At 47.2% G+C, this 22,646-nt stretch overlaps 1 protein-coding gene across 3 annotated transcripts in view; it reads left to right on the top strand.

The window, feature by feature from the left end:
* The window catches only part of GBE1 (1,4-alpha-glucan branching enzyme 1), a 1,374,432-nt gene that overhangs the window by 745,721 nt on the left and 606,065 nt on the right, over window positions 1-22,646 (top strand). For all 3 annotated transcript variants that reach the window (XM_069636445.1, XM_069636447.1, XM_069636446.1), the window contains exon 8: window positions 9,620-9,735. In XM_069636445.1, the coding sequence (XP_069492546.1) occupies window positions 9,620-9,735 (116 nt within the window). The remainder of the gene's footprint in view (window positions 1-9,619; window positions 9,736-22,646) is intronic.

The raw sequence follows: 22,646 nt of genomic DNA, 5'->3' as shown, positions 1-22,646 counted from the left end.
AGCCATTTTATGTAATGTAGGGCGCTAGGGGTTAGAAAGTTGAAATTCCCCACCAGCTTAATAATGCCCCCAAGCCCCTGGACAAAATGATTAGAGACAAGTTACTCTCCAATCTCAATGCTCTTACCTTCTTCTCCACCACTCCACCCATTTATGCACATCCTGGAACCCTCCCCCTTCACCGATCGAATACCAACTGTAGCAGGAATAGCCCAATCGGTCAGGCAGTGACTGCACCAAACTCACAATGTGATGCTTCATGAAGCAGATAGCAGTACAGGGATAGCTTGCGGAGTAAGTTTTCCCTTCTGATTTTAGCTGCCCTGCCTGCCCTAGCCATAGCCCAACATGTACCTCTGGAAATAAAATGGGGTTTAGGGACAGCATACATGTCTCTGTCCCCCACCCCCAGTTCCCTTCCTCCTATATTTGGCCCTGTGTGCAGCCAGCTGCAGCTGGTCAGAAAACTTGAGCTTTAAACAAACTTCTAATGAAACCTGTGTGAAGACCCATTGTGAAAAACTCACATCTAGAAAAGAAGAATTAAGGATTTTGCCCGACCCCACCATCACCCATTTTGGTTCAAATTGAAGAATGCACTTAGTGTAAACACGACCTCTAAAAAAAAATGAACAGTCAAGATAAAGGCTGGCCAATTGTTTGGTGTTACTGTTGTCCAGTTTCTCACTACAGGTGATAATATTTACTTATTTGTTTTAATGCCAACTAGTTCAGGCTTTATTACCTCTTAACAGTGTATTGTTTCCTGTACTCCACCACATTTGCCAGGCTGCTTCTTCCCTCCTATATTGATCTTGGTTAATCGGTCGGTCCCTGTGGGAGAGGAAACTTGTCCATTTTTGAGTAGTTCTATTCATGCATTCACACAAAAAACAACATCCTCTTGTGATATTCTTCACTAACGATTTTTGAGAAGCCACCCTCCACACAGGGATTTAATTCCTCCCCCACTGTGACGCAACAAACTGTTTAACATATTCTTTGATCAGGCCCTACTTCAGATAAATACCATGCCCCTTGGATCCCTCCCTCTGCGCTAACAATGAGCCAAGAGCCAGGCCGGTGTACAGGAAATATATTGGTATTTATTTAAATAAAAGTAATAGAAATTAGCACAAATATCGAACACCATTTTATCCGTGGCACAACACAACTTCTCTCAGAATAAATAAATCACAAAAGTGAGTTGAAAATAAGACAATCACAATCCTGCACTTTCTGCAAATTGCACTTCAAGAAAGAATTACACTGATCAATAGTGGAAGCAATTATCATGTAGTGTTGTGAGATTTTGATTTTCCTGCGGGCCTAAAGGTTAGCAGTAGGATTTTAAGATTGGTACAAATACATATGGCAATTATAATTTCACCCACACTTTTAGTTTAAAATAAACAAAGGGTGATTTAGCAGTTTCATTTTCAGACCCCCCTACTTTGGTCTGTGCTGGGGAAGTCCGACAGAAAAATGTTAATGATTTAGGGAATTTTGGTTTTCAGACCCCCGTCGACTGAATGGCCTGTGTTGGGGAAGCTGGACAAAAGGATTGGGCTGATTTAAGAACAGACACCCCTCTTCCTTAAGTCTGGGTCAGCAGGACAAAAAGGATTACCCAAACAAATTATAGGCTATAGTTTTCAGCGAACACTGGTAAGGGAGATTTTTTTAATTTTGAATTTTAACACATTTCAACCTGTAGTGTTCTGCCAAATGGGGAATTAATGAAATCAATATTTTTAGTTAAATAGTCTAAGGATCTACACAGTTTTTCCCACTGTTAAGGGAAAGGATTCAAGGCAAGCAGACTCCCCACCCACCCACCATTTGGTCTCCGGGGGCTCAGTTCTACTTAAATAGAAAGCCTCTGTTTAAAGTTCAGGAAAGCCAGTTGCAACTCGGGGAAACGCTGGAAAGATAGGGCAGGGGTGTGATCACTCACTCTCAAAGATGGCCTCCCGTTCTCCACCATAGGACCCAGTCAACTTTGAGGCCTTCCTAAAAATGGACAGCTTCAGCCAGATGCACTCTCAGCAATCTCCTCTGGTGTTTCCTTACAGCTGTAAGATGGTGAGTTTCAGCAGCCTTCCTGATGGTCTGTCCCTTGTCTGTGTGTCCCTACTGCAGTCCCTGTTATATAGCAGCAATGACACCACCAATTTTGCAATCTTGGAGAAGTACTCTGTAGTAAGCCCTGCAACTAGGATTGGACAGTTGCCCTTCTCTCTCCTCCCAAACCCAGCCTCCCAAGTCAGGATTGGTTTAGGGGTCTGGAGCAACATATGGCAATTTCCATTTGTAATCACCATTTGTTCTCCTTTCAAACATTTGTCAAACACTAGTTATGCATCCCAACTTCATAATTTGACTAGCAACTGCCATGACATACATATTTTCCTGATTCAGCTTATCATGGGGAACTCGATAAGCCGGCCACCAGGTCTGTACCATGTAGCAAAGCCATGTGGCACATTTCTACAGTTTCCATAAAAAGCATAACAGTTATGAATGTGTAAGTTCTTATCCATATCCTTAATGTTATTCTCCACCTGCTCACCTACTCTCACACCTGGTACATGTTCAGATCAGCCAGTAACACATCTTAGATGGCCATTACATTAACCCTGAGTTGCAGGTGGATGAATTTTATATCTCCAGAATCTCCTGGAAATTACATTAAAAAAAGAAAAAAATTATACATACATGAAATCAATCTGCCTTATGGTGGCTGAGAAAAAGGCCTAAATAATGAGTCCTTTTAAATTAACAAAATGGCCATTCTCGTGCCTTCCGGGTATTTATTTCCACTGGGTCAGCCTGTGCCCAGATTTTTTTTTTTTAATCATTCTTTGTGTTGGAAGCTTGCTCTTTGAAGTTGCTGCACCCATTTTCACACATATTGGGCATGTTCCAGCCAAGGGGAACTTCTCCTGCAGTCAATGCCTTTGGAGCTATCAGGTCTGGAGAACACCCAATTTTGACACCTTTCGCTGGACACTTTAATGACTTTGTAATTAGCTGGAAGATGTACATCCAAACTGCGAGTGGGAGATTACTTTGTGAAGGCTCCCACAGCCAGCAGAAGGGTTTGTCTTGGGCTGACATGTTGCCATGAAAACAAATTGGCTTTTCAAATGACACTGGTGTTTTGTATGTGAAACATAATATACATAGCTTTTTGTCAACCCGCACATCCTGTCTTTTCCCTGACATTTCTGTTAGCAGTGATACATATTTACTCTTAAACTGCTTTTATTTGCACACTCCTGTGCAAGCCGTTTTTATGTCACTGTTTAAAAATCCTATTCGAGTGGATTGTGTTCTCCAACGTATTCCTCATCTTAGATGTATTCCATCCAGCTTTGCTGCTCTTCAGAAATCTTTTCGGCAAGGGCGCCGTGCGTCAATGTCATCGAGTCGATGGTCCCTCGAAGGCCTCCGTCGAGGGTGACGTCATCGGGTGTATAAGTAGCACGCGCTGCGCCCGTTGGCCTCAGTTCAGTTTTTCCGCAGTGTACGTTGCTTCGGACATTCGGCATGCCTCGTGTTCTGTGAAGAATATATAATACAAACGAAATATGTCCTCGTCATCGACGCCGACCACAACCCCGAGATCGGGATTCAAAAAGTGCAAGTCGTGCGGCTCAAAAATGTTGATCATGGACCCACACCGAGAGTGTTTGTGGTGCCTCGGAGAAGCCCACGACATTGAGGCCTGTACGAAGTGTCAGGCGATGACTGGGAAGGCCTTGCGAGAAAGGAGAGGAAAGCTACAGGTAGGTAAAAAAAAGATCGTAAAGCCTCTAGAGTCGAGATCCCGTGAGGAGCAATCTCCTCGACGCGAAAGGCATCGATCTAGGTCCCGTAGCGATTCCCATCACTCGTCTTCGGCAAAAAAATTTGAAGAAACGCCATAGGTCTCCCTCCACCTCGTCGTCAGACGAGTCTCCGAAAAGGATGAAATGCCCCACGAAACATTAGTCTTCCGAAGAGTGGGAAGCATTCAGGGTCAAAGTGATGGAGGTGTTTGAGAAAGCAAAGCCTCGGTCCGCGCCGTCTTCGGAAGCCGGCCGGGAGCGTCATCGCTCCGACACTCGCGCACCCTCGAGCCCAGGTGATCGAAAAAGGAAGGATAGGGAAACTTCCAGGACGCCGAGCGAAAAACGCTCGAGCCAAGTCGACCGTTCGAGGTCAACGACGCCGTCTGAGACCATCACACCTCGAAGGGAAAATCTTCGAAGACCGCCTCAACGCCCTCGAAGCAGTCCCTGTCGACGACTACTATGTCGTCGACGCCGAAACCCTCTGTGCCAAAATCTCCAGTCAAGTCAGGGAAGCCAGAAAAAAACAAGGATAAGGTTACAGAACCTGTAATATCCTCAGAGCCCGGTACTACACCTCTTCCTCCTCCTCTCCCAGAGAAGATTTTCAAGCCTCTCCCCAGGAAGGAGTTTTTCAAATCCCTGACCTCAATTTTTGAGGAGCAAGAGAGGTCTGATGAGGAAAATGTACCTTTTGGGCTAGAATATGATACCCCAAATGTCCCAGAATGCTTGATCTCAGAAGAAAGCAGAATGAGGGATTTGGTGGAATCTTTACACAATGCAAGTGGCATTGATGCATCTCCTGAGAATGACTTTGGCAGACCAGAACTAGGAGAGCATGCCAGTCAATCATACCGTCAATTAATGACGAAGTTAGTAGATTACTTAGGATGGGCTAGACCACCAGCCCAATTCATCCAAGATGATTTAACAGATATATTGCACCATGGTCCCACCGAAGACCCAGTACTACCCTTTCATGTAGCCTTGCAAAACAGGGTGGCCAAGAATTGGGGAAACGCCAGATTCTATTCCTCCGGTAAATAAATCCCTTACCTCAAAATACTGTCCTGCCAGCAGCGACCCCGGCTATCTGTCAAAACCCAACTCCCGAGAGTCTGGTCATACAGGCAGCCACAGCTTCTAACAAACTTGCGTACCCTTCTATCCCTCCAGACAGGGACGATAAGCGTGCGGATGGCTGGGCACAGAAGGTATTCATCTGGGAGTATGGCTTTAAAATCTGCCAACTCCACATGTGCCTTGGCAACATTTTCGTACACTCTGTGGGAGTGCATCGCAATGGCGGCAGAGCACATACCAGAAGGGGAAGAAATGGAAGGGTTCCTAGCCATCGTTAGAGATGGAAAGGAAGCCATGCAGGAATCCCTTCAATCTGGATTGGTCACTGCGGATAGTGTAAGCAGGTCCATGGGCACTAGCACGGTAATGCACAGATTTGGGTGGTTACGGAAGTCGGGTTTTGCACCGGACGTACAGAACCGCCTTCTGAACATGCCTTTTGACGGGTCTCACCTTTTTGGCAACAAGGTTGACGAGAGCCTTAAGAGGTTGCAGACCTCAAAAGCAGCTGCCAAATCTTTAGGAGCTGCTATTAGGCAACCTCAGCCTTTTCGTGCGCAAGGACAATCGTGGAGGGGACGATCCTATCATTACTGCACCTCATATGGAAAGGCGAGAGGAATGGCCAGAAAAAGGCCACTAGCGGTGGACGAGGAAAACGTGCAAAGCCAGCTCCAGCTGCAGCCTGTCTGCCATCAGCGGCTGCAACATCCACCACAAAACCACTTTGAGGACTTGCATCACAAAACACCTGTAGGGGGCAGGCTGTCGCAGCATCTGCAAGAATGGCGAGCCATTACTTCAGATGTTTGGGCTCTAGAAATAATAGCCCAAGGCTACTGCCTTCCTTTTCTAACGCAACCTCAAAACAATCCACCAGGGAGACACCCGTTGAAGTCTTCGAACCCGCTCCTACAGCAGGAAGTTCTAACCCTGCTGGAGAAAGGTGCTATAGAACCGGTGTCAAAAGAGAAATTAAATAGTGCCGCCTATTGCAATAAATATATGTATATTGGTCTACGCCAATCTGCTCGAAAGTCGCTTGCGAGAGAACCCGTGTTGCAAGGTCCTGACCTTAAATCAATGTAAGCCGCCATTTTAGGCCAATCTGCCATTTTAGGATTCGCTTTGTAAAAGTCACCCTGTGAGTTAAAATGGTGGACAATGTCATTCCAAAATACAACATGGCCGTTTTGACCTCTGTACATAGCTAATATGTAACTTACCTGCAGGCCGCTTGTTGAGGTCATGAACGGAGTCCTTGTCCTTCGTTGACCTATGTGTAAAAGGATTACTCATGCAATGAAACTAATCCACAAGCATATGTTGAAACAATATATTCAAATACTGAACGTAGAACATTTGTTTTGCTACATTGTATTAATGTTTTAGAAGGCCAGCATGGAAACTCTTAGAATACAGTTATTGCATAGGCTTTTTAATACATGTATTAAAGGCAGGCAAACCAGTTATATGCGGTTGTTCGAGACTTGGCACGAACCCTAGATCGGTGATGTATTACATGGAATATTAACCCGAAGTGGGGCTGGACATCTTGCCCGCCAAGTGTATAAAAAGCGAATGCATTCTAATGTACAAACGTCTCTCACTGAACACACTGAACCACGCTGGATTTTGTTGTGTTGTACTGAGGGCTGATAGCCATCTGATTTTGCTCTGTTTTTGTAACTGGATTCAGTATAAAATAAAGTACTTTGTATGTTCCTTTGTAACCCGTGTTCTGTGTATTTCCTTTTGGGGTACTCGGCCTCGATATTTTGTTTGTTTTCACACCAGTACCTGCAGCGGAGAGGAACAAGGAATGGTACTCGCCATATTTTTTAATCCCCAAAAAGGACAGAGGACTGAGACCCATTTTGAACTTGAACAAGTTCCTCAGTAAGGACACGTTCAAGATGGTTACCCTTTCTCAGATCCTTCAGGCCCTTCAACTTCAGGACTGGTTGGTGTCATTGGACCTCCAGGATGCTTATTTTCATGTGCCGATTCATCTCAAGCACAGAAAATACCTGAGGTTCATAGTTGACGACTCACACTATCCGTTTCGAGTCCTGCCATTCGGATTGACCTCCGCCCCAAGGGTCTTCACCAAGTTAATGGTAGTGGTGGCAGCGCACCTCAGGAGAGGGGGGGGGATTCATGTCTACCCCTACCTGGACAATTGGTTGATCAGGACGCGTTCTGCCGAGCAAGCACTGGATCTTCTGAAAGTCACCTGGCACTTCCTCCACAGACTGAGCTTCTCCCTCAATTTCAAGAAGTCGCAAATGACACCTTCCCAACAGCTTCAGTACATAGGAGCTGTATTAGACACATCCTTGGGAAAGAGCTCGCCTCCCAAGTCGAGGGCTCAAGGCATTCTTCAGATGGTTTCCAAATTCCAAAATGCCCAAAATCTTCAGGCTTACGCCTTCTTAAGGTTGCTAGGCCTCATGGCATCCTGCATCTTTCTGGTGCCAGAGGCATGAGATCCTGAGAATGAGATCCCTTCAATGGGGTCTAAAGACTCAATGGTCCCAGTCCTCAGGTCGAATGACAGATCTTCTCCAGATTCCGAACAAGGTTCGTCAGGATCTTCTATGGTGGACTTGTTCAGAGAATATTCTGAAAGGAGAACCCTTTTGGCAGCCATGGCCGGAGATTACAGTAGTGACGGACGCCTCACTAAAGGGGTGGGGAGCTCATGCCAACGATCTGACAATCAGCGGTCGTTGGTCTCCATTGGAGTCCAAACTACACATCAACCTTCTGGAGCCGAGAGCAATCAGACTAGCGCTGAAGTCTTTCCTGCCATCTGTGAGAGGGAAGAATGTCCTGATAATGACGGACAACACAGTGGCCATGCATTAGCTGAACAAAAGAGATGGTGTGGGGTCACTACCTCTGTGCAGAGAGGCAATACAGCTCTGGTATTGGGCAATTCAGGAGGGAATCACGGCAATTCATCTAGCCGGGGAAGAGAATATGACGGCAGATGCTCTGAGCAGGCAGAGCACGGTGTCCCACGAATGGGAACTGGCTCAAGAAGTGATTCAAGAGATCTTCGCCTTTTGGAGAACCCCTCAAGTAGACCTCTTTGCAACCGGTATCAACCGAAAATGCGAAAGGTATTGCTCAAGGGAATTTCCCCCGAGAGGAGCCCTGGGGGACGCGTTCGTGGTGGAGTGGAATTCCCCACTATTGTATGCGTTACCTCCGATTCCCGTCATTCCTCCGGTCATCAGGAGGCTGAGCCGCTTCAGGAGCTGCATGATCCTAATTGCCCCGGATTGGGCCAGGAGAACGTGGCACCCGGACCTTCTAGACGTGTCCATCTGTCCTCCAGTACGTCTTCCTCAGAGAGAGAGAACCTTCTCTCTCAAATGGAAGGTCAGGTTCTCCATCCAGAGGTCAAAACGCTCAACCTTCATGCTTGGTATCTGAAAGGCTGAGATACAGGGATTGGAACCTTCCAGATGATGATATGGAGGTGTTGCTTTCGGAAAGAAGGCCAGCAACAAAGTCTCTATACCGTTGCCGTTGGAGAAAGTTTTGCAACTGGTGCAGAGAAAAGAATGTCGATCCTTTTCTATGTTCTATTCCGGAAGTACTATCTTTCCTTCTGACCCTAGCACATAGAGGTCTGAATATTGGAATAATAAAAGGTTACCTTGCAGTGCTTTCCATTTTCAAGCGCTCGTCGGAAGAATGCTCCTACTTCAAAATTCCTTTGATAATACAATTCTTAAAAGGACTCACTAATGTGTTTGTGCCTCACCCATTTCAAGTACCGATTTGGGATCTCAATTTAGTCCTAAAATTCTTAGTGTGCTCCTTTTAAGCCTATGCACATGTTCCCATTAAGATTACTAACCTGGAAAACTGCCTTCTTAGTTGCTTTAACATCAGCAGGAAGAGTGAGCGAATTGCAGGCACTGTCTTCTGGGCCACCCTATACTGTTTTCCATAAGGACAGAGTTGTGTTGAGGGTTAAACCATCATTTTTACTGAAAGTAATATCTGATTTCCATTTAAGTCAGATAATTGTTTTACCCGCATTCTATCCTCCACCCCATCCTTCTAAGGAGGAGGAAAGATTACACAGGTTGGATCCAAAAAGAGCTTTAAGCTTTATCATCTCTAGGCTTTCCAGACTTAGAGTGGACAACCAGCTGTTTATAGGTTACACAGGAAGGAAACTGGGTCAATCAGTGACAAAACAGCTGGATCGTGCTTTGCATTTCAGAATTTCCCCTTGCCATTCACGTGCCATTTCTATCCCTAGTTTCCTACTTGTAACACGCTGAGTGTGTCCCCTTTGTACAGTGCTCCGTTGCTTCCCAGCAAGGTTTGTGCTTTTTGAATCCCATATGTACATTAGATTGAGAGGACAGTAAATGCTAGGCATAGCCCCACCTTTGGTGGTGTTCTTTGAGAAAGACCTCTTTGTCTCGCAATGTCGAGTCATTAGTCTGATATTGAATTGACACAGAAAACGAATCGCTGGGCGCACTTAATATTACTTTAATTTTTTCATCAAGGATGAGGTGGATGATGGAATATCCAGTATTCGTCTCGTATTAGATTTCTGTTGCATTTACAGTATTCCTGCATTTTAAACGGCTAGCTTTTTATCAGCACAAGTATAATTGATGTTCTTGCATTAATATACAGGAAATGTTTTCTTCTTATTGCAGCTGGGAGGTTTTGAGATTCCTTCTTTCAAACTTGAGGTGGTGGATTGAGGAGTATGGGTTTGATGGCTTTCGTTTCGATGGTGTGACATCCATGCTGTATCACCACCATGGTATAGGTAAGCACCTCCGCCTACAGTTCTTGCAGTGTGCTTTTTTATGACCTCATGACCCATTGAGGGAAACCCTCAGTGGTATTTAATCCCAGCACCTGATCATTTCACTATTGCTCGGCTCATGCCATCATTGTACATTTTGTATGCATTTAATCCTCTCCAGAATGGTAGGGAAGACGGTGTGTTTCATGCTATGTAGCGTTTTAGAGAAGTCTGTTTTTGGTATTCCCTTGGGGAATATGTTGTGGGTAGACAGGATTTTATTGGATCCTGTGGTTCATTTCTTAATATTACCCAAATGCAGTTCTTGCCATGCACATATATAATCTTGGGTGACACGCAATATACCCTCTGATGGGGTAAGAAATACTTTCTCTCAGCCACCCATTGGGCATTTCTTTCGGTTTGTTTTCCATTGTGGATATGCCTAAACGAAAGCTTGCTGCACAGCTACTCTTTCCACAGTGTGAGGATTGACAAAGATCATGCTGCCCACGTTTGAAACTTTACCCCTCCCCCCACTTGTCTAATGACTGTAGCACTGGCAACGGAACCCCTCCCCCCTACTTGAAAATTATAATTTAGACGAAAACAGGGTGTTGAAGAAACAAAGCTCACACCAGAGCAGCAGAGGACAGAGGCCGTTCATTGCATGGCAACATTCCCATTTTAACCTTCAAGGAGCAACTTGCTCTAACCCCAAGCCCAATTTTAAGATCAGGAGGCACTTTCTCGCAAAGTCGTGTCTCAATTTCTGCAATAGTGTGTCGTCACAGATGTGCTTACTCTGCAGATCACCTGAGCCAGAACCTTCCAATAAATGACCAGTACCGATGGTTGCCTGGGATCACCCGCCTCTTCCCTCGCATGCCACTAACTTTCTAGGTGCACATTCAAATCTTATCAACTTGATTGTCAGTGTGTCTGGATGACCTGATACTTCCCATATCACCCCATGACCTAATGACTACAGCATGAGTACAGGGAAGAGTAGTGAATGACCCACCTAATCAGTCTGCACACTACTGCAAACCAACGGTGATCCCAAGCATATAGAAGAAATGGGCACAGTCAAGAGGTATACATCATTCACCTTTTGTCGGAACATGGGCCAAGGGCAGGCTATAATCTTAGAAGGGGTGTGAATGTGTTAGCAGTAGCAACCTAAACAGCAATAGTACAAATGCAACAAAAGAAAAGAATGTCCAATTAAGATGTTATAGAATTTTGTACTTTAAACAAACCAATGTGCACTTTACTATATAAAAAACACCCCTGTGAATCAAACACATAAAATGAAGCACTCTGATAGTGGAGCAACAAATTGCAACAATGTCACTTAAAAATGGTTGTCTTTCGAAAAAAAAGGTGCAAACAGGTGGCTTATCATTCAGTATAAGTGGACCAGGGGGACGAGGCTTCTCAGCAGTACCTTAATATGTTCTTGTGTGATTCTACATAATTAAACTTGCTTTTTTGGTGCTGTTCCTGCAAGTCGAACTCTGTTCAAGTGCAGCGGGACACGGGGTTGGGAGGGCTGTGGGATATTTTGTTATGTTAATGATATTCTAAAGTGCGAACGTTCACCCGACTGCATCTTGGCGCTGAAAAGCGGGAGTGATCTTACAATGAGGATAACAAAATTAGAGGCCATTCTTAAACACAAAGAAATGTCTTTATTGCTTTCCTAAAGACAAAGTGATCAGATAGTTTCTTTATAGGAAGTGGCAGCTCATTCCAAGCGGAGGCCGCGGCCACAGAGAACACTCTACCCGTGCACGTTGATACAGCAGCACAATAAGTAAGTCCGCAGCTGGCTGGTAGGAGAGTAGCGCACACATTTGTCCTGGAGAAATTCAGCTCCCAAATTATGTATAGCCTGGTGCACAATGCACATAGCCTTAAACCTGATACGTTGATTCACAGGTAGCCAATGAAGAGTCTGTATGACAGGCAAGATATGGGCTCCATAAGGAGAGCCAGTGGCCACTCTAGCGGCCAGGTTGTGCAAACGTTGCAGTCTCTGAATAAGGCCCTTTGGTTGAGCCAAGTATAAGGAATTGCAGTAATCCAACTGGGATAGTAGGAGAACTGCAACCACTGGAGGACAGAGGCTCAGCTTAAAGGGAGCACCTTCTTTAGGACTTTCACTGAAAGTGACCTGTTTTGATAAACAGTGGTGATCTGACTCTCCATAGATAAAAAAAAAGCTGATGGTGTTGCGCCCAGATTTTTCACCTTCCCAACAGGAGTGGGGGATAGAGGCCAGAAAGAAGACACCCAGACTGAAGGATCAGGGGGACACCCCACCACCAGGACCTCTGTCTTGTCTTCGTTCAGTTTGAGCCAGTTGTTGTTCATCCACTCACCAACAGCAGTCGGGCATCTTCGCAAGCACGACACCATCTCAGCCTGATCTAGATCTAAACATATCAGGAACCGAGTGTCGTCGGCATATGAAGAACACCTGATGCCAAAGGAGTGGATGAGACCAACAAGAGCCCAAATATAGATGTTAAAGAGAATCGGAGACAGGGAGGAACGCTGCTGTACTCCACAGCTGAGCGGGCCGGAAGTAGATAGAAAAGGTGGCATAGAGAGAGTCGGGGTATGGTCTGCCAGGAACGAGGTGAACCATGCCAGTACATGCCAGTACTTGACCAGATATACCCATCTGGCCAAGGCGGGACAACAGGATGGGGTGGTCGACAGTGTCAAAGGCCGCTGATAGTTCTAGTAGAATCAGGCCACCCACCCCCCTGAGTCCACCAGTCTGGCCATATCGTCCTGGACAGAGACCAGAACACCCTCAGTGCCTCTGCCAGGTCTAAAGCCGGACTGTGCAGGGTCAAGAAGAGCGGAAGATTCCACAAATGAAGAGAGCAAAGGGGACACCAGAGATTCCAACAATTTAGCAAGAAAAGGAAGAAGAGAGATGGGTCAAAAATTTGCGAGAACAGCAGGGCCGAGTGATGGCTTCCTTAGAAGAGGGATTACTCTTGCAGCTTTTAGCTGAGATGGAACTAACCCGGACTGACGGGAATGATTTTTCTGATGTTTGTTAATCTGCTTAGAAACACATAACAATCAGAGGGACCTTGACGCGTGAGGGATTGTGGGTACAACGCACGTCACTATAGGGATAGTATTTCAGATACGCCTTGTCGACGTCCCTTTTCGACTACGAAAAACAAAATGCAATACTCCGCAGTGACCACTGGATGTCGGACCTATGCACAGCATGTGAATCTAAGCAGATACAACCATCAGAAATGCTTTTATGGTAAATAATGCATTGTCATATCTGCAGTAATTTCCCCTAAAAGATTGGGGATCCCAGATATCATGTACCCAATGCCAGGTAGTGAGAGATGCAGGCACATACAACTCGCACACACCATGGGATCTCAGTTTTTCACCTTGGAGGAGGTTCTGGTGCCTGGTTACTAGTGGCAAGTCACACTTTAAATCATTCCAGGGCCCCCATAAAACGAGCTGGCCAGGGTGATCTGTTTTCTTTCAGACCCCTCTGAGGCAAACTGGACAGTATCAGACCCATATGCGAGAGTACCGCCCCAAGCACTCAGTTGCTAGAAATCCTGTCCGCAAGTGACAGACTATCCAACCTACGATGGGCAGAGGCAGACAACATGGCTATGAAGCACCCAGCTTACTGTGCACCTGAAGTGGCAGTGCCACACTTTACCAAGGGTGCTGAGGCCGGCTGTCCTAACGGCATGTAGACACCCTCTTGCCCTGATAGATATTGTTGGAAAAGGTTGTGGGATAAATTAACATTTTATTCGCGTTTCCCTGTATAGACCGGATTGTTCCAGAGTAGGTGAGCACCGAAGCCAATGGGAAGGGCAGGATATGGCTACACCTCAGACCGAGCAGTATAAAAGGGGGAAGACTGAGTGTTGGTTGTTCAGGTGTGGCTCACGGGCGAGTAGGTGGACCAAGAGACTGGCATTGGAAGGACAGTGGAGCGCAGCATGGAGGAGAATACCAGAGGGTGTTGAAAGTGAGTTATTGGTTGGTGAGAGAAATTGGTACTTGGGTGCAGAGGTCGAAGTGGGCGGGAGTGGTCAGGAGCGGTGTTCCCATACTTTTAATTTTTACGTTTCACTGTTCCTATACTTTTATTTTAAAAAGAAACCGTTCTGGAATAGTTTAGTTTTAAAATACGTATGGGAAGAAGTTGAAGCTTGCACTTGAATGCACTGCACGTTCCCATAAATTGCAGGTGTTTGTTTGGGGGTTTGGATTGTGTATGGGAGGGGGGCAAGGGATGGGGTTTGTGGGGAGCGGGGCTGACCAGCAGAGAACATAACTCCACGACTTCTTTTCGCACACTTCGACCACTGCTTGGGTGTGAGGATGAGGAGGGAGAGGGGGGTAAAGGAAAGGAGGGAGCGTAGGAGGGGAGTTTAATCTGCCACCAGACTAATAGGGACACAGTTATGAGGCGTTTGAATCTGAGGTGCAGAAGTTAAATGCAGCTTCTCTCAGCAGGGACATGTCAGAAGGCACATGTGACTTGTGGAACCCACCCTGTGCCACTGAAGGTCAGGTGCTTGAGATGCCAGGAGACTGAAGCAGCAGGGCACATGTGTGCGCTATGGTTTTCACATGGAGCCTTTATGAAAGGTAGTGTGATTACCAGACCACACGGAGGTGACTACCACCATAATTATTAAGCTTGAGCTATCTGTCTCCCTCACCAAATGGTAATCCTTCACAAAGCCTCAAACATACTTGTCAACAATATTAGTGCCACTGTTTACGGCAGCACTTGCACTTAAAAATCTCTAATGGATGTGCTCTCATAACGGTCATAATGGTATTTAATACAAATAACGTCTCTGCAGTAACATTCACGCTAAAAGGAAAACTAATGATAAGCAGCATTAAAAGAAGAAAACAAAAAAAAGTGAATGATGACGCTTACAGGCAGACGATGAGGCGAAACAGACATACGAACATATTCTTTCTCATTAGGGTAGGGAGATACCACTCTCCAAGTGATAGTGATTTTTGGAAGGCTGAACAGGAGGTAAGTTACTGAAGGCAGCTCTCATGCTGCACTTTTATCGTTGGGGAGTCCAATAGCATTGGCCAGACGAATTAGGTTCATTTATGAATCTCGACTAAAGACATTCTATGGCCCCATCTTGTCACCTAAGCCAAAAAGGCATGCAATATTTTTGGATAGCTACTGCATGGTAACTGTGTATACTTGAAAAGGTTTCATTTTATGTACCATGCTACCCTGTATCAGAATGCTTATGATACCTTGTTAAATGGCTAAAGTAAAACATGAAAATTGAAAAAAGTTATAGGAGAGCATCAGTGATGAGACATGACCCCTGCTTGCTTATCTGGATGAGTGTTCCAACCTGTAGACAAATGCTCTGGCTATGTGGTGTATTAGATCGCTACTGATCTAATATCAGGATCATGTTTCAGACATATCGCAGGGTTTAGAGCCAAACCTGTGGTGCTATTTATTCATGATACTGCCATTTTGGAGGGGAGAAAAAGAACAAGATGTCCTTCCCAAGTACAGCATTTGAACTGTCATTGGCTGAGCTCTGCAGTTGCATCCCCTTGTTTTGTATGAAGTATGTCCAAGCATCTACCACCAATGTATTTTTCCCAAAAGAAATTGCATCACACTTTTGCGATTTTTTTTTTTTTTTTTTTATTTTTTTTTTTTAAATTTAATTTTTTTATTTGAGGTTTCCTAGCCAGTGAAGTTAAACGGGAGGTGGGGGGAGGAATACTGGCACTGGCCTATAGTTTGGTGGGTTGTAAAGAATGCACATACATGAACTCCCTAATCCAAACCAGCTTTGCCGTGTATTGTATTGTGATTGAATGTAATGCTTACTAGTAAATGATGGGTTCAGAAGGAAACATTACACCAAAAAAGCAAGTAAATGTTGAATTTACAAAACCAACACAAGACAAAATGTACAAGTCCTACTCCTACGTCCTATCCTCTTCCCTGCATCCTTTATGGGCACCCCGTGAGGCCTCAAGCCTCGTAATTCCATGCACTTTCCCTAATCATTTGTTTTTCTAATTTTCAGTTATTTGGGAACACCGTCCACCGATTCCCTAGTCTGTCCCCAGCACATGTCGACCACTACTGGCTTCAGCAGGTGTCCGTCGTGCAATGTTTTTTCCCACCTCGTCCCAGTGCTTTGGAGAAGACCACGGATGGGAAGGCTGCTTAGCGTTCAACGCTTGCACCCTGATCATCAGAAACCGCCTGGCAAGGTGGAGAGAGTTGTTCTCCAGGACTCCGCTGGAGAGCATTAAGGAATACGTACGCAAGAAGACCAAGAACGTAAGCGTACTCTTTTCAAAAGCACCCCACAGTGGCGACTCATTCCCGGGAAGCCTACTGACGGTAGGGGGTCAGTCGGACCATCAAACCAGCAGCAAGGACACAGAGGCTCTTGTAGTTACCGGCTTAACGGCCGAGGGGGTCTAAGGGCCCTACCGGTTCCACCGCCGAGGAGCTTATTGGCTCTGGTACCAGGACACGTCCCAAGTGGCTCAGCTCTGCTCCCGGGCAGACGCCTGAGGCGGGCGCCTACACTTAGCACAGACAGCACTATCGGCCACATGGCCGAGGGTCAACTGCCTACCAGGCCCACTCCTGTGGTGCAGGGTGGGGGCATAGCCTATGTGTTCAGGCATGCAGGCCAAAGCCACAACCCACATCGTCTGCAGTCCCACGTACAGAAGGCACAGACAAAATGGTGGCGTGTGCAGACAAGATGGCGCCCAGGACAGAAGCCCACCAACAAGGTGAACCACAAAGGTGTGAGCCTATGGCCAGGACAGATTTGTGGTCCTATGGTTACGTGGCTCACTTCATACCTGACATTCAGGGGTCAGGCACAGTACCATGATGGCATGTTCTTGCAAGGTGGGAGCAGACAGGCCACTGCAGCTGGTGCTGGTGCAGGATCGCACCCAGCCCGCTTGAAAGGATAGTTTTATCGACACATTTGTTACCCTTATGCGGTCTCCACAGATGGGGGGGGGGGGGGACATCCTTAAGGGCATAATACAGGAGATGCTGCCTCCCACACTACCACCTCAGCCGGTACCGGCACAGCCTGTACCTCCACCAGCACAGTTTCCCATGCCTCTGGTAATTCAGGTTGCAACGCCTACACCTCCAATTCCAATTCCAGTGCCTGGGCCGCTTTCAGGGGCAGAACTAACGCCTGCAGGCCCAGGGGCCCCTTCTAACATCACTGACCAACAAGACACTGATTAGGAGCAGGACACGCCTTATTCGGAGAGGGCATTCCATGATAGGATTGCTGGGCTAGTGGATTACCTGGGCATACCTCAGCCCCAGAAGGAGCTGCTGGAGTCGGGGGCACTGGCGGAAGTGCTCACAATCCAGGTGTGGCATCCCATTGCAGAAGGACATGGAGGCTCTGGTGAAGGGATGGTTCAAGCACCACTCAGCCAACAAATAAGAGACTGGATGCAAAATTCAAGTAGGTGGAGGGCGACGCTCTGCTCTCGTCAGTGCACCCCCAGCCACTGTCGTCAGTTATTGTGGTGGCATCAAAAAATGCCAAGCCCCAGACCTCTACCATGAGCATCGCAACTTCAGCACTGCTGGGCAAGGAAGAAACGATGCTTGAGGCCTATGGGAAGGTGTACACGAATGTGGGGCTTCACCTCAGACAGACCAATGCCATCCTGGCAGCGGCTAACCAATGGCTGTGGAGGGAGATGGCAGATTTTCAGATATTTCAGCTAAACAAGCCTCTTTCAAGGCAGTAGCCGCAGAAGCAAAACTTGGGGCACAGGACATCATGGAAGCCACAGATGCACACATAGATGCTGCTAGCAGGGCAATCTGTGTGGCGACTGACATGAGAAGGATGGCATGGCTCAAGGCGACCAGATTCAACCATATGTTCAGGACAATCCTAGACCTACCTTTCGAGGGCGGCGACTTGTTCCACTCCACCATGGACGAGGAACTCAATAAAAAGAGGAGCAGCTCGCAGACAGCCAAAATCCCTGGCTATTCTCACCAAGCCAGCAGCCAAAATATTTACGCAGAGCCACTCTTGTTCAAGCAGATCCTTTGTGGTTTCCAGGACGGCCGCGCAAGGCAAACGGACAGGTCACCCAGCCAACATAGGCGAAAACACCAGAAGTCTTCGCACATGGACTTTTTTCAGTTCCCCTCTCAATACAAGCGGCTGCCTTTCGGCCTGAATTCAGAGCCAAGGGAATTCACAAGGATGAACGTGGTGGTGGCCCTTCTCTGGTCAGAGGGCCTCTGTATATATCGCTACCTTGACGACTGGTTAGTCCGAAGGCGGTCAACAGAGCAGGTCAGGTACTCAGCGGACAGACTCATGACTACACTCTATGAATGTTCTCAATCAATTTCCAGAAGTCTTGGCTCGACCCTACACAAACATTGGTGTTTTTGGGTCTGCTGTGGGATATATAGAAGCAGGTGTTCCCCCACAAGGGATTAGGTGGTGGCGATCTTCCGTTGCTCACTTCCTCAGCAGAAGAGTAACTATGGTCTGGTGGTACCAGCACCGGCTGGGAGTACTGGGGTCATGCCTCCTGACTATCCCTTACACGAGGCTTTGAATGAGGAGACTGAAGCTGCATTTTTTTGGCTTCCTGGGATCAGCAGTCTGGTCATCAAGGAGCCCCAGTCAATATTCCCACGCACCTACAGCAGGACCTTACGTGGTGGGACCAGAATGCAGACCTCATGGTGGCCAGACCATTCAGACTGCCTCATGTGGATAGCACTAGGGAGACTCCTCACACCAACGGTGGGGTGCTACCCTAGGGACACATTCAGTACAAGATCTGTGGTCCAAGACAACCTACAAAATCACATCAACTGGCTGGAAATTATAGCCATTTGGCTACCGCTGAAGGCATTCTTCCCATTAATCTGGAGCAGTGCAGTTTGCATTTGGACGGACAACTCTACCTGCATATACTACCTAAACAAGCAGGCTGGCCCTCCGCATCTGGGAGTGGGCGATTGAGCAGGACATCTGGATCTCAGTGGTGATCTGCCGGGAGACTCGAACCTCGAGGCGGACCGACTCAGTCGGATGGGCTCTGACAACTACGAGTGGCAACTGAACTAGTCCTTCAAGAGATTTGCAGCAGGTGGGGTCATCCGGTCACAGACCTGTTGTGATGGAGAGCAACCAAACTTGTCAGCAGTTCGCGTCCTGTGGAGGGAATGGGGCTTGGCTCCTTCTGGGACCTGCTCCAGGTCCCCTGGGATGGGATGTGAATGTACGCTTGTCCTCCTACTCTGCTCATCCACAAGGTGGTTTTCAAGATCAGACTGGCGGCTGTGTCTCATCCTCATAGCCCTGCAGTGGCTGGCCAGGCCATGGTTCTCAGACCTTTTGGCAGCTATCGGCCCAATCTGAAGTCCCTCTCCTGCTTGGGAAGGGCCTGCTCCTGGTCGAGTAGGGGTGGGGGGGGTGGCACTTCGCCCTTGCCTGGAGAGGTTAGCACTAGCTGCCTGGTACCTGAGCAGGTGACAACCTAGAAATCATCCGGGAGCCAGGAGTCTAGCTACTCTAAAGCAGTACATGAGCAAATGGACCAGGTTCCGCTTCTGGTCCAAGGAAAACAGAGTGGACCCGCCCCGAACTCTGAACTGGGTGTTGTCTTTCTCTACGTACTTAGCCAGCTCAGGGGTCCAGGTCAACACTTGTACAACATACCTAGCGGCCATTGGCGCATACAGCAACTTGGACATGTTTACCTTCTCCTCGGCCAATCCATTAGTGAAGAAGCATCTAGCAGGGTTAACCAGGGTGTGCCCTTTTGTCAGATGCCCACACCGAGTCTGGGATCTCAAAGTAGTTCTGAGCACCCTCGCACGCAAGCCATTCGAGCCCATGGCCACAGGGGACATCAAATTGGTCACACTTAAGACAGAGCTACTAGTGGGGCTTACTTGAGCTCACAAGTTAGCGAGATTCAGGCTCTGGTGGCTTCCGAGCCCTACACCGTTTTGAGACAAGGTCATGCTCAGCACTAGCCCCAGGTTCTTACCAACGTTTGTCTCCTCCTTCCACATTAACAGAGATTGTGCTCCCCACTTTCTTTCCAAACCTCAAGGAAGATGCAGATAAGGCTCTCCACTGTCGATGTGTCAGGAGAACTTTAAAATTCTATCTTGACAGAACGAAGGACTTCCTCAAGACTGAGGTCTTATCATATTCGGAGGCTCAAGGCCTGGAAAGCATGCGTCCAAAGCTTCAATAGCAAGATGGATGACTGCTGCCATCCAGGAAGCGTACAAGGCTCAGCGCAAAGAATTCCCTAGGGGCATGCATGTGATCAGGACCAAGGCAGCGGCTGTTGCCTTCCAACATCACATAACTTGGCAAGTGATTAGCAGGGCAGTGACGTGGGCTGCTCAATCGGCCTTCTGCAAGCACTAATGTCTGGTTACCAGTGCCAGGGTTGGCGAGGCGTTTGGCTAGGCTGTCCCCTGTAATCTGTTTGCCTAGAGTATCAAGCTCTCCGCCCCAGGGCGGTTACATCAGTTGTAGTTGCTCATACAGGATAGAAGATGCTTGGCGGGAGGGCGACATAGCAGTAATTAAGTTTTACTCACCGGAGTGACTAACATACTCCTAGTCCATAGTCCCCTTTTCTCCATACGTCCCACCATCCTTTCCCATTAAATAAAAAAAGCAACGAAGTTGCACAGTAAAATACAGCTGATGCATCAAAGGGGGCTGAGGTGTGGCGCTGGTGGGCGGGGCTAATGGAGCGCATGCTCCCACGGGCCGCTCCCATGTGTGTATACATTTAAAGGGAAAGTGTTATTTATCTCGGGGGGGGGGGGGGTGGGGGGGGGGAGATTCCGTTCCCATCCATAACGAGGGACGCCCATACAGTCTGGAAGAAAGAGGACTATGGACTAGGAGTACGTTAGTTACTACGTTGAGTAACATTTCATTTTCTTGCTTGGAGCATGTGGTTTGTATGAATTTTTTTAGATTTTTATTTATTTTTTATGTGCTGCTGCACATGTTTTGCCATGTGAAAGACAACATGCTGAACTGGACATCTTGAATTTTGGTGTTCCGCAAGTCAAAAAACAGAATGCCATGTGTTTTACAAAGTTAGGATTTATAATATAGATCACACAATATCTGCTAATTAAACATTTGATTGCTGTTGCAAGTAAAAGCAATGTAAATTGCACATGTATTTTTTTACAGAAGACCAAATGAATCTTTTTGGGGAACGTCATGATTTCCCAAAATGTCATGCAGAAACCAACGCTAATTTAAGTAAAATGAGAATGTCCAGGCCCCATTAACATAGTACCTCCATCAATGGAACAATCTAAGCAGAGCAGCTGTGTACTGAAGACCAAGACCTTATTTATCAGGCCATCTCCCAGCTTACTCGCCACATCAAATCTTTTGGTTGTCTCCATGACCATTTGTCTGGCTTCAGAGCAGCCAGAGGCATGGAAACTGTTCTCCTGAACAACCGTGATCTGCTCTCTAATCTTGACTCGGGCATTCCTTCTGTCCTCATCCTCCTGGAACTTTCCTCTGCTTTTGACATGGTCAATCACGCCATCCTGATCAATCGACTCAGCAAGAACCTGGGCATCACGGATCAGGCATTGGAGTGGTTTACCTCCTTCCTCTGGACCTTTCCTCCCAGGTCCAACTTGGGTCATTTCTCTCCTTCACCTCTTTCCACATGTGGTTTTTACCAGGGCTCTACACTCACCCTAGCTCTTTAATGTCTGCTTAGCCCCTTTGGCACACCTGATCTCAAACCTTCTCTAACTTTCAGTGTAATGCGGATGACACTGTTCTTTCAGGCCTCTCTCTCCCTCTCGTTCTTTCTTTCTCTTTCTCTCGTTCTTTCTCTCTCTCGTTCTTTCTCTCTCTCGGTCTTTCTCTCTCTCGGTCTTTCTCTCTCTCGTTCTTTCTCTCTCTCGTTCTCTCTCGTTCTCTCTCCCTTTCTCTCTCCCTTTCTCTCTCCCTTTCTCTCTCCCTTTCTCTCTCCCTTTCTCTCTCCCTTTCTCTCTCCCTTTCTCTCTCCCTTTCTCTCTCCCTTTCTCTCTCCCTTTCTCTCTCCCTTTCTCTCTCCCTTTCTCTCTCCCTTTCTCTCTCCCTTTCTCTCTCCCTTTCTCTCTCCCTTTCTCTCTCCCTTTCTCTCTCCCTTTCTATTCCTGACTGTCGGTGATTAAAGAGTGGTGCACCTCCAACGATATCTGCCTTAATGCCAGCAAGACTGAGATCCTTCTTATTGGGTCCTTTGCTACCACTTTCTCCCCCTCTCACTCTGGCCACCCTCCTTCGGTCCTCTTCCTCATCCTTCCTGCAAGGCACAAAACCTTGGTGTCCTCTTCGACTCCACTCTCCTTCTTTCCTCGCATCAGGGACCTTGCCAAGAAGGCCCACTACTGGCTGCACCTCCTCAGAGGTAGTTCTCCCTTTCCCCCAGAAACTCAGAGCCCTGGTTCTCTCTAGGCTGGGCTTCTGTAACGGCTTCTTTCTCAATCTGCCTTCCTCTACTCTCTGCCCTCTTCAACTAATCCAGAACAGGACTGGGAGACTTATCCTTGGCCTCAAGCCCAGGGACTGTATCTCTCCAGCCCTGACCCCTTTACACTGGCTTCCAGTGGCTTCAAAGATCAAGTTCAAGACACTCTGCATTGTCCACAAGGCTTTCTGGGACCGGGGGGCTGCACTACATCCAACTCTTCCACAATACCTTCCTTCCCGAGCTTCTTGCAGCTACTGCACCGACTGGTTGCTGGCTACCTCCAGTCTCACTGGGTACCAGGCTCTGCTCTGATTAGTCTTTGCCTCCTGGCCTACTGTGCA

Source organism: Ambystoma mexicanum, chromosome 7p (assembly GCF_040938575.1).
Source record: "Ambystoma mexicanum isolate Mex_15411 chromosome 7p, UKY_AmexF1_1, whole genome shotgun sequence".
In the NCBI taxonomy this organism is placed as follows: domain Eukaryota; kingdom Metazoa; phylum Chordata; class Amphibia; order Caudata; family Ambystomatidae; genus Ambystoma; species Ambystoma mexicanum.
The sequence above is the reverse complement of the archived record's forward strand: the minus strand, read 5'-3'. Positions and strand labels throughout refer to the sequence as shown.